General features: G+C 36.3%; 1 protein-coding gene across 5 annotated transcripts in view; it reads right to left on the minus strand.

The window, feature by feature from the left end:
* The window catches only part of LOC128687371 (next to BRCA1 gene 1 protein), a 60,991-nt gene that overhangs the window by 2,040 nt on the left and 46,571 nt on the right, over positions 1-12,380 (minus strand). For 3 of the 5 annotated variants that reach the window (XM_053774809.2, XM_053774808.2, XM_053774805.2), the window contains exons 15-18: positions 8,833-9,380; positions 7,601-7,810; positions 6,229-6,372; positions 1-5,303 (exon numbers count right to left, since the gene is read on the minus strand). The exon at positions 1-5,303 is cut by the window's left edge and continues 2,040 nt beyond it. In XM_053774809.2, coding sequence (XP_053630784.2) covers positions 5,157-5,303; positions 6,229-6,372; positions 7,601-7,810; positions 8,833-9,380 — 1,049 coding nt within the window. In that variant the 3' untranslated portion in view covers positions 1-5,156. Of the gene's footprint in view, positions 5,414-6,228; positions 6,373-7,600; positions 7,811-8,832; positions 9,381-12,380 lie in introns of all 5 variants that reach the window. The other 2 variants (XM_053774806.2, XM_053774807.2) reach the window with 2 other exon arrangements.

Below are 12,380 nucleotides of genomic sequence, written 5' to 3' on the forward strand. Positions count from 1 at the left end.
CACACACACACACACACACACACACACACACACACACACACTACACACACTACACACACAGCAGGATCATTTGGCAGAGGTTCTTTCATTAAAAGTATCATTTATATAAAATATTGAAATTACTTGCAAAACTCTTGCTTTTGGTATAAGTGCAAACATTACAAGAGCCTCGTAAAACTTACGAAGTGGCAATAATAAATAACAGCATTGTTATCCAGCCAATTCGTATGATAAAAAAATACAGATTACCTGACACTATTCTTTACGTATATGTAAATTGTATTTAAAGTTTTTGTCAAAACAAAAGCCTGCCCATTCATCATCCCACTCTTGACTTAATCTTAACATCAGTAAATGCTAAACAAATTATTTGACATACTTCACAATAAAATTTGGCAGTTAGTTATATCCTAGTGCTGCCATTTTCATTTGTAATTTACAAAATCCAAATTCACGCTCTATTTAGCCAATTTATCTGATTAAAATTACAGCAGAATACAATCACAAAGACTTTGAACATTAACTCTGGATTCCATTAAGACCTTTCCATGTAAAGGAACACAGCCTTGAACTCTCAACCATAAGTGACTACCTGTTATAATCATATGTCTTATGTAATAAATACTGCAAATAAATATGTATATGCGATACCAAAAATAAATGTTCATATGAAACTGATAAAATGAAGCCAAAGCTCAACTCTCTTTACATAATATTAGTAACCTTAAGTAATTCAACACAATCATTTATAATTATTTGTGAAATTAACTGTAAAATACAAGAATACATTCCTTTCTGCAAAATAATTCTTACAAATTGCTAGACAAATACATCTTACAAAACTACACACAAGCTGTGGAAAACAATTTGCTTATGAAAAACATGTTTTAAACATTTTATTATGCCCCTGATGTCCAGGAGCACTAGCTGTAAGTACTAGATATATTTGACAAATAAAAATTTTGACTGCAACCAAAATTTTCCTACAACCATCCCTCCCTCATCACTGCATGTTAATCATGGCAACCAAGAAAATGGCCAGTGATATTCAAATCAAGAAAACTGCTAGTGGTATTCAAACAAGAGAGATGCTAGTGATATTCAAAGTCAACAGGCACTGGCAAAGCAAGAATCTGTGGGCAATGATTCACCGATCTTCAGCTTAAACATACTAAGAGAATCTGGAGTAGAAGCTTGAACATTGATACATTGAGAATAAATGTGGAATTGTACACAATTTTGTTTCTATTGCTTGTGACAGTGATTCAATTAAACAAAATGTCTTTTGAGCTTCAAACTTTTTCTTCAGCACACTGGCCTCTCCCACTGAAGTAGGGTGATCAAAAAAGAGAAAACACATTCACCATCTTTTTTCTTTTTTTTTTTGGTGTCACCCTACTTTGGCAGAAAATGGCTGATATATTAAAAAAAAAAAGGGAGGGAGGGTCTAAAAATTTGATAAGACCAAGCAAAAGCTTGCAAGAAACAATAAATATTTGAAAACAGTGATGTTAACATGGTGAGATAATATGTAGCAAATTTTTTAAACAAGATAATATGTAGAGTTCTTTAAACACGATAATATCTAGCAAATTCTTTAAACACAGGTATATTTATTAAAAGTATAGAAGTCATATGACAGAACCAACTGAAAAGAAATTACATGACAATGTTTGAATGTTTTGTAGTAGTATAGTGTATGCACATTTATAAGTGTGGGGTCTTGTGCTGGATGGTCAATGACTAGAGAGAAAGGGTCTGCTTCCAGTATCATTGTTCAGCTAATTTACTTCTTAACAATTCTTATGTTAAAGAAAGGTTTCCTGATATCCTCAAGGATCATTTGGGCCATAGTCTCCATTCATGACTTTTTGTTATTTCATCTCTGGTAGAGGACAAACTAAATACAGTAGTATACATTTTTACATACTCTACTTAACTGATTGTTTGCAGTTAGGCATAGCTTTTGATACCAGCTCTTAACTACAAGTGATTGGTTTTACTGATTTCTTGAGGACCCAATCATGCCTACTCTTGAAACTATGAATGGAATTTACCTCCACTGCTTCTATATCTAGTTTCTGCCACTTACTACCCTGACACAGAAAAACTTTTTTCTAATATCTTTGCATCTTAAACTGTCATCTATGTCCCCTGATGCCCTCTCTCATTTCAAACAGCCACCTCTATCCACTTTAACGCTCTGAGAATTTTGTCATATTATTATTATAATCAGAATTAAGCACTAAACCCACCAGGGTCATACAGCGCTGCAGGGTGGGATGTGCTAAAGACATACTATACTAGGACAGAGACTAGCAAAGATGAAGAGTATGCTAGAGGTAGAATCAGTAAAGGTGGTGGTGAGTGCTAAAGGAAAGTAAAATCAAAGTCAGTGTAGTGCTATCACTGACAAAAAGAGGAAGTCTTCATCAAAGGTAGGGCTGTCAGCAATGAGGGCAGCTAAAGTAAGGGTGTTAAAGTGGTGATGATACCGGAGTTAAATCCTGTGTGCTCGCTGGTAGACAAGGAAATCTAATAGTAGTACTATATAGTAAACAGAAAATGGAATTTGACAATTCTCACGAAGTGGCACTGGGCACTTCTCCATGATAAACCCATGGGTGAGGTGTGTGTGTGTGTGTCCGATACAAAGATGGGAGAGGGTAGTCTCCCAAACACAACAGCGATAATAAAATGATCAGAAATTTAAACAAGGCTTGATGTAATATAATCTGTTATGAATCAACTCGGACCATCATTGTTGCCAACAGTTGAAAAGGTGTCTAAGAGATTACTGTAAAATAGTCTGAGAATGGAATATCCCTATGTGAAATGCGGAGGTCCTGAACAGCTAACCTTGCACCAGAATTAGCCTGCTTGTTGCCCCAAACATCAACACGTCCTGAGACTCGGCAAAAAAAAAAAACGATGTCTGTTTTTACTAGAAATGCAGCGCAACCACAATTGAATACGACAAACTTGAGGAAGAGGAGAATCAAATATTCCGATTGTTTGAATTGCAATAAAGGAGTCTGAAACTACTACAAACATCAAGGTAGACAGGTATGCAATATGTATGACAACAATGAGAACTGCTGACAGTTCAACAGTGAAAATGCTAGCTGATTCCAACAAATGCCCTTGCACAACACTGTCCGGAAACACAGCAGCAAACCTGACATCGTCATAGGATTTAGAACTATCAGAACATGAGAAGCATGAGAAGATACTGTAGGTATCTTGAGCTTTTGTGCTTGGCAGAGGGGAAAAACAGACATGAATCGTCGGAGCTAAACTCACGAGGGTCATACAGCACTAACAGGGTAGGGTGTCCTAAAAGTGTAATATGCCTTATCAGAGACCAGCGAGGGTGAAGAGTATAACAGAAGTAGAGTTAGTAAGGACGGTGAGAGTGCTAAAGGAAGTATAATTAAAGTTGATTTAATAAATCTGCTGAAGGCAAGTTGCTTTAATGGATGTAAAGTGAGGTCTCTATTGTTTATCATAATCATGACCCCCCTGGTCCTCCTCTTTTGTTAGTTACATCGAGTGGAGCTCCTAACCTTTCTTCTCTCCAATGATTCTGGAACCAGTCTTCTTGTGAACACTTGGATCTTTTTGAATGTATGTAATCAGAGATTTATCTTTGCAAGGGATCAATTTTTTAAGATTTATTAGCAGCCATTACTGGTTTCTAGCTACTTGAGCCCTATCATAAGACTGTACATAGAATCTGCCTCCACCACTTCTACAGCCAGTTCATTCCACTTAGTGGTATCTACCACATCAAGATAGAAAAAGTACTTGCTAATTCCTTTTTAAAAAAAAATCTGTTTTAAGCTTTCAATTAAGTTCCTTTAAAGTGTTACTATCTGCTGCATCAATTTCCCCTAGTATCTAGTATATAAAAACAATTCTCCAAAGTCTTTTTCTCTTTGAATTTTTATATTCAATCCCATTAGTCAATCATCATAGTGAATATATCCCTCAGCTTTGCAATTAAGTCTAGTTTCATACCTTTGGAACTTTTCAAGATTCTGAATGAGCTTGAACAAATGGGGGTTCCATGATGGTGCTACATGTCCTAAAAAGAATTTAACATTATGTTATGTACAAAATCCTAAAGGATTCTTTGAGGTTCGTGAAGGCTATTCTGAAATTTGGTGGCCTAACATAGATTTATGCATTCTCTCTTCCACTTATTTCTTTAGAGTATTCATTTTTCAGCATCCATTCTGTCCAGATGCTCGAGCACCTTAATGCCCTCAATTACACTAAAAAATGTTGCTAGTACAATAGGTACCATACAGAAGTCTTAAACGTTCTTGTTTCTTTAATCATTCTATAAATTTAAAGCCTGAACAAACACACTTATTAGCTCCTCCAGCTTCTATAAGACATGAGAGCAACACAACACATATTCAACACCAATGAACAATACTGCCAAATACTGTAATATCAGCATCTGACAGACTGGCATGCTGCATGAATAGCAAATTGTTGGGGTACTGCATCATTTTTATATCTGACATTTTGACTAACAACAAAGTGCCATTATTAGCACAACATAAAGATCATGGTGAGCAGAGCCATGCTGCAATTCAATCATATCCTTAATCAATACTATGGAAAAATATTTTCTAAATCATCATAACTATATAAAAGCTATGCATAAATATGGTCCCACTATGGGATGTTTGTTTTGCTTTATTAAAAAAAGTAGTGTTACATTATAAGCAATTTATTGAGAACAGAAAAATAGGCTTCCCAACTGACCACACTAAACACTAGCTACTGTAGATATGAAACCCTAAAAAACACAGTAATTTCTGTGAGTACAACAAACTTGAAGTGCTGTAAATGAGCAAGACGTGTGCAACAGTCGGGTATCTTTATTATCAAAACATTTCATCCACACAGTGAGCTTCAGTGAAATACAGAGGAGATTGAAGACGCCTACTGTGTAGGTGAAACGTTTCAACACTAAAGATACCCAACTGTAGCACATGCATCTTACTCATCTACTTGTTAGTATTATATACCATTTATATAATTCTAATAAAGTGTTGTATACAGTACTAACAGGCTTTTGCTACTAATCACTGTTTAATATTTCCAATGACTGGCAATAAATGGACAAAATAGCATATGGTTCATTGACAATTGAGAACAATAAGCTCTGCAACAGCACAGGAAACATCATTGTCGTACTTGGTAAGAAGACGCTGGTTAACTTCACGGTTGCTGAAACCCATATCTTCTAGCTGTTGCATTGGAGGTGGCAGTGGAGTTCTTTCTTGCTGTGGAAAAATTCCTTATTATTTTTTTTTTTACCATAACTTCAAATTTGGATGTATCACAATTTGTTATCCATAGGAGATTAGCTGCCTTATTCGAATCACCCATCTTGCTGGAAAAACGATAATTGAAAAAAAAAAGAAAAAAAAAAAGAAAAAAAAAAAAAGAAGAAAAAAAAAAAAAAAGACTGATTTCTTGAACATGATTGTTTTGTGTGTTTATATCATTATGTATGAATGATGGTGAAAGTGTTGAATGCTGATGAAAGTTTTTTCTTTTTTTGGGGGGTTTTTCCCCTCTCTTTTTGGGTCACCCTTCCTTGGTGGGAAACAGCCGATGTGTTAAATTGGGTAAAAAAATTAAAAATTAATAAATACGACTTTATAAGCTAAATTTCAGCAATTATTTGTTTGTCTTCATTAGTGGATGGATGATCATTTGTCAGATAACTGATACACAGGTTATTACTAGATGTTTAAAATTGGCCTGCCAAAAACCTGAATGATCATATCATTTATGAACTCCCAAAGGAGATACTGTATTTACAATAATTTTGGTATATAACAGGTAAATAGAAATTGATCCACTGTGGTTATGTACCTCAGGTTGTGGAGGAATTCTGGTTGAGGTGGGTCTACTTTGCTCACTTAATTTCAGATGTAGGATAGTGTTGGCTCAAAGAGGCCTACAGTGTGTATTTACCTTAGGTTGTGGGGTAATGTGGGTTGAAGATCTATTTGTGTTCATTTACATCAGATTTTGGGGAAGACTGTGGACTGAGGCAAGTCTACTATGTTGGTTGATTTTGATCTATTATACCCATTTACTTCAGGTTGTGGGAGTGTTGGATGACTGAGGTCTATTGTGCTCATTTAACATTAAGTTGTCGGGGATGTTGGTCAAAGGAGGTCTACTGCACTGGTTTACCTCAGGTTGTGAGGGAGTGCTCTCTTGCACTGTTGCTACAGGCTCTGGAGTGACTTCTGGTTGGGGGCACTGAGATTCATTTGCTGGATTGTCATCAGTACGATATACGCGCCCTGGAGAGTCAGCAGATGGTGACAGCATTTCCTGTAGACAATAAAAATAAAAGAAGTTTAAACTGAAAACTATATAAAAGTGGAACAAACTCTCCACAGTTTAGAATACTCTATCTGGAAATAACAAAGAAATGCTATCAAATTTCCAAGAATTTAATGCCTAATTTTAAGGACCTAGGCAAAACCCTAAACATCTTTTTAATGATAAATCTTTCAAAACTTTTATGTTTGAATACTTTTATATATATTCTCTTTGTGAAAAAAAAATATAAAATACAAACAAACTTCTCAAATTAATTAAATTGTGACAAGAATTTAAAGAGTATGGAAGAACCAACAGCTCACAAAATTAATTATATTTTTGGTATTATATGGAAGTCAGGGAAGAGGTTGTAACATAAAACTTTGATAGAAAAATCTACTTTAGAATTAATAAACAGTTCAGGAATTAATGAATGGTGAAAACCTGTAGGACTGATGCTATTGTGTGTAGAATTAATGCACAAGATTTCTTCCAGTCTTTGGCAAAAAGAGCTGATGAATAACATCTGTATATTTTTATTCTATACTGTACATACATCTTTCTACAAAATGCTCATGTAATGCTTAAGGTATCTGTAAAGATGTAAGGGATGATAAATCTATACACTGCATAAATCTGAAACCTATATTCTTCAATTCTGTCCCATCCCTGTCCCCCTCGCTTACACATACTGGCAACCTCACCATCATGTGTTAGTGTGACTAGTAAATGTTCCAAGTTGGACCAAGTCATCATCGTAAGCTTCTGTCTCCTAAATACAGGTTATTTGTGTGTGGATAATTAATCTAATCTAATTTAGAGCACTAACATAACTTACAAAGATTACTGTCCCCCCTCCTCCCCCACATTTTATAAACAGCAGAGTATCTAAAGTTTGGACTGTAGAAAATGAATACTGTACTCATATAATGATTATATAAATTTTTCTCATTTTCCCATGGCAGGATCCCCTCATCAACAATGCACTTTGGCTTTAGTAATAAAGATAGTCATAATAATACTTCTACCTGATACTTGTTACACTGAAAATCAAATCAAATAAACAATAATAATGGTAACACATTAAAAATAAAAATAAAATGGACTTTTTAAAATTTAGAGGTTTATGATACTTATAACATTTGTAAAGACTAGATGCTTTGAATGGATCATACTTCATATAGGAGATAAAGCATTTATGCTTACACAAAACAAGGATCAGAAACACATTCCTGACCTGGTTTATGCGAGTTATTAAGGTGCGAGCTGTGTTCCACACTCCACGCACCAGGTCTTCAGGGATGATGCTTACCAGTTCATCTGGCAATGCACCTACAAGGTCAACAGGAAGCTCCCGCAACTCAGGGATTTGCTTTGTCGCTGCCTCTTTATCATCACTCAGTGCCGCACCACTTCTTATCCTGGAGGTGCGTCCAGGTTCTTTATGCTGAAATAATAGTTAAAAGGATTTCTTACTTTTGGAGTAAGTAAAGCATAGTAAAGTATAATGTTCATTATATACATTTTCAATACATTAGAAACTTTACACTGTTGAGCACAGCAAATTCCAAATATGATACTGCACTTGAGATTCAGAATAATCATTTTGGTTCTTGACAAATGATATGGTCTAATACAGAGGTGGTTGGCTGTTTTAAAAGGCCTGTTGCAGGTCTTTAGTTCTTATTACTGTACAGTTATTTAGCTAACTGTTCAAGGCAAAAATCTACATACACACCAGTTACCATTTTTCTATAAAAAAAAAATACACACATACATACCAATTACGTATTTTTTCTAAAAAATAACAATACGAATGTTTCCTGTTTTGGCTGGCGAGTTAAAAGCCTGTAGAATTAATGTGTATATGAACATATGGTAAAAAGACATTAAATGAAGGCAGTCTTTACTGGTAAAATGTTTTACCCAAGGAGAAAAGGGATTCATTGTGTACTCAATAAAGAGTCCCCCAGGGAGGGGTGAAATATTCCAATAGTGGCTTCCCTGCATTTACTGTCTTCTTACCACCTTCAATTAAACTATTAAAAATTCTATACAGTACCAGTGACTAATAAATGTGGTGAAAAGTTACCCCTGACATTGCACACCAGTGTTTCCAACAGTTCAAAGGTTCAGGGTTAGAACTGCATCTTCACTTATTTTCACATGAATACAAGCAACAAATTAGGAGCAAGGGGCTAGTAACCCCTTCTCTTGTACATTACTAAATTTAAAAAGAAAAACTTTTGTTTTTCTCTTTAGGTCACTACCTTGGTAGGATATGGCCAGTTTCATAAAAAAATGCAAGAAATTATCAATTAATGTCAGTGGTGCAATGTAGCAATACACTAGCAAACTCTAATCTAGATTTTGTAACATTAATCATATTTCTTTATGCTTATCTTGGTAATGCTCACTGAAATACAAAAAAATGTGTTAACTACAAGAGGCTTCCTCAGAAAAACTTACTTGAGCTGAGCTTGGCTGTTCACAAACAACACCCTGAACATCATCTGATCCAGTTACCCATGTTGCTTGATTCTGCTCTTGCGAGTGAGCATCAGGATCAGAACCACCAACACTGGTCCGAATTTGTTTATGAACAGTGTATGCTAAGTTCGTTCTCAGAGCTTCAGCTGGTATTTCCATAAATGGCTTTGTTTCAGGAGGAGGATGAGGATTTGAGGTTTTATTAATTTCAGTTTTGTGAGAATCATCATTCTGAGATCTAATACAATCCTGTGTTGTAGATTTTTCAGCTGGGAATACCTCAACTGTTCTTGCATCGCTGTCCTCTCTACTAGCATTTGATGAAGATAAAGTCACAGGTATGCGCTCAGTCTGATCATCTGGTAATTCAGAAACTGCTGTAGTAGTGCGATCATCTTCATCTGCTGTAAGGAAGCCAGGAGATTCAGGGCGATCAGCTTCGTGATAAGCAGAATTTGGTAGCTCAGCTTCATTATAAATGTCAGGTGCAGTTTCAGATGATTCAAGCAGTTCAGCTCCCACAAGATCTGTTGACAGTAAGGTATGTGTTCAAGAATGCTGCATATAGGGCAAAAACACATGAAACATACATGCAGAATTACAGAACAACATAATAAAATTAAATAAAAAATGTAGAAAAAGTTTGTTGTACACTCAGGATCAAGGAAATCGAAGATGGCCAGGAATTTGAAATAGAAATGTAAGTATCACTAAAGTTTAAGAACTGAAGAACCACCAACCAAAAACAAGTTAAACGGTTTACAGAGCAACTGGAATACAACAAAGCAGTAACATCCACCAATGACCATTATACACAATCCTAACATTCACCTTAAAGATTATGAATTTCCTTCAAAGGCCACATAATAAATTTCCCTTCAATAATGGATATGCCAGTTTTTCTTTCAGACATCATGAATGAGGAACAGAACCAACTAAAATAAAAGAAAATTACATAATGACAATTACATTGCTATGTATGCTACGTATGCTATGTATGCTATGGTAGTAGGTTGGTAGACAGCAACCACCCAGGGAAGTACTACCGTCCTACCAGATGACTGTGAAACAGAAACCTGTAACTGTTTTGCATGATGGTAGGATTGCTGGTTTCTTTTTCTGTCTCATAAACACACTAGATAACAAGGATATCTTGCTACTCCTACTTACACTTTGGTCACACTTCACAGACACGCACATGCATATATATATACATACATCTAGGTTTTTCTCCTTTTTCTAAATAGCTCTTGTTCCTCTTTATTTCTTCTATTGTCCATGGGGAAGTGGAAAAGAATCTTTCCTCCGTAAGCCATGCGTGTCGTATGAGGCGACTAAAATGCCGGGAGCAATGGGCTAGTAACCCCTTCTCCTGTAGACATTTACTAAAAAAGAGAAGAAGAAAAAATTTATAAAACTGGGATGCTTAAATGTGCGTGGATGTAGTGCGGATGACAAGAAACAGATGATTGCTGATGTTATGAATGAAAAGAAGTTGGATGTCCTGGCCCTAAGTGAAACAAAGCTGAAGGGGGTAGGGGAGTTTCGGTGGGGGGAAATAAATGGGATTAAACCTGGAGTATCTGAGAGAGTTAGAGCAAAGGTAGGGGTAGCAGTAATGTTGAATGATCAGTTATGGAAGGAGAAAAGAGAATATGAATGTGTAAATGCAAGAATTATGTGGATTAAAGTAAAGGTTGGATGCGAGAAGTGGGTCATAATAAGCGTGTATGCACCTGGAGAAGAGAGGAATGCAGAGGAGAGAGAGAGATTTTGGGAGATGTTAAGTGAATGTATAGGAGCCTTTGAACCAAGTGAGAGAGTAATTGTGGTAGGGGACCTGAATGCTAAAGTAGGAGAAACTTTTAGAGAGGGTGTGGTAGGTAAGTTTGGGGTGCCAGGTGTAAATGATAATGGGAGCCCTTTGATTGAACTTTGTATAGAAAGGGGTTTAGTTATAGGTAATACATATTTTAAGAAAAAGAGGATAAATAAGTATACAAGATATGATGTAGGGCAAAATGACAGTAGTTTGTTGGATTATGTATTGGTAGATAAAAGACTGTTGAGTAGACTTCAGGATGTACATGTTTATAGAGGGGCCACAGATATATCAGATCACTTTCTAGTTGTAGCTACACTGAGAGTAAAAGGTAGATGGGATACAAGGAGAATAGAAGCATCAGGGAAGAGAGAGGTGAAGGTTTATAAACTAAAAGAGGAGGCAGTTAGGGTAAGATATAAACAGCTATTGGAGTATAGATGGGCTAATGAGAGCATAGGCAATGGGGTCGAAGAGGTATGGGGTAGGTTTAAAAATGTAGTGTTAGTGTTCAGCAGAAGTTTGTGGTTACAGGAAAGTGGGTGCGGGAGGGAAGAGGAGCGATTGGTGGAATGATGATATGAAGAGAGTAGTAAGGGAGAAAAAGTTAGCATATGAGAAGTTTTTACAAAGTAGAAGTGATGCAAGGAGGGAAGAGTATATGGAGAAAAAGAGAGAGGTTAAGAGAGTGGTGAAGCAATGTAAAAAGAGAGCAAATGAGAGAGTGGGTGAGATGTTATCAACAAATTTTGTTGAAAATAAGAAAAAGTTTTGGAGTGAGATTAACAAGTTAAGAAAGTCTAGAGAACAAATGGATTTATCAGTTAAAAATAGGAGAGGAGAGTTATTAAATGGAGAGTTAGAGGTATTGGGAAGATGGAGGGAATATTTTGGGGAATTGTTAAATGTTGATGAAGATAGGGAAGCTGTGATTTCTGTATAGGGCAAGGAGGAACAACATCTTGTAGGAGTGAGGAAGAGCCAGTTGTGAGTGTGGGGGAAGTTCGTGAGGCAGTAGGTAAAATGAAAGGGGGTAAGGCAGCCGGGATTGATGGGATAAATATAGAAATGTTAAAAGCAGGTGGGGATATAGTTTTGGAGTGGTTGGTGCAATTATTTAATAAATGTATGGAAGAGGGTAAGGTACCTAGGGATTGGCAGAGAGCATGCATAGTTCCTTTGTATAAAGGCAAAGGGGATAAAAGAGAGTGCAAAAATTATAGGGGGATAAGTCTGTTGAGTATACCTGGCAAAGTGTATGGTAGAGTTATTATTGAAAGAATTAAGAGTAAGACGGAGAATAGGATAGCAGATGAACAAGGAGGCTTTAGGAAAGGTAGGGGGTGTGTGGACCAGGTGTTTACAGTGAAACATATAAGTGAACAGTATTTAGATAAGGCTAAAGAGGTCTTTGTGGCATTTATGGATTTGGAAAAGGCGTATGACAGGGTGGATAGGGGGGCAATGTGACAGATGTTGCAGGTGTATGGTGTAGGAGGTAGGTTACTGAAAGCAGTGAAGAGTTTTTACGAGGATAGTGAGGCTCAAGTTAGAGTATGTAGGAAAGAGGGAAATTATTTCCCAGTAAAAGTAGGCCTTAGACAAGGATGTGTGATGTCACCGTGGTTGTTTAATATATTTATAGATGGGGTTGTAAGAGAAGTAAATGCGAGGGTCTTGGCAAGAGGCGTGGAGTTAAAAGATA

Source organism: Cherax quadricarinatus, chromosome 40, assembly GCF_038502225.1.
Source record: "Cherax quadricarinatus isolate ZL_2023a chromosome 40, ASM3850222v1, whole genome shotgun sequence".
NCBI classification, from domain to species: domain Eukaryota; kingdom Metazoa; phylum Arthropoda; class Malacostraca; order Decapoda; family Parastacidae; genus Cherax; species Cherax quadricarinatus.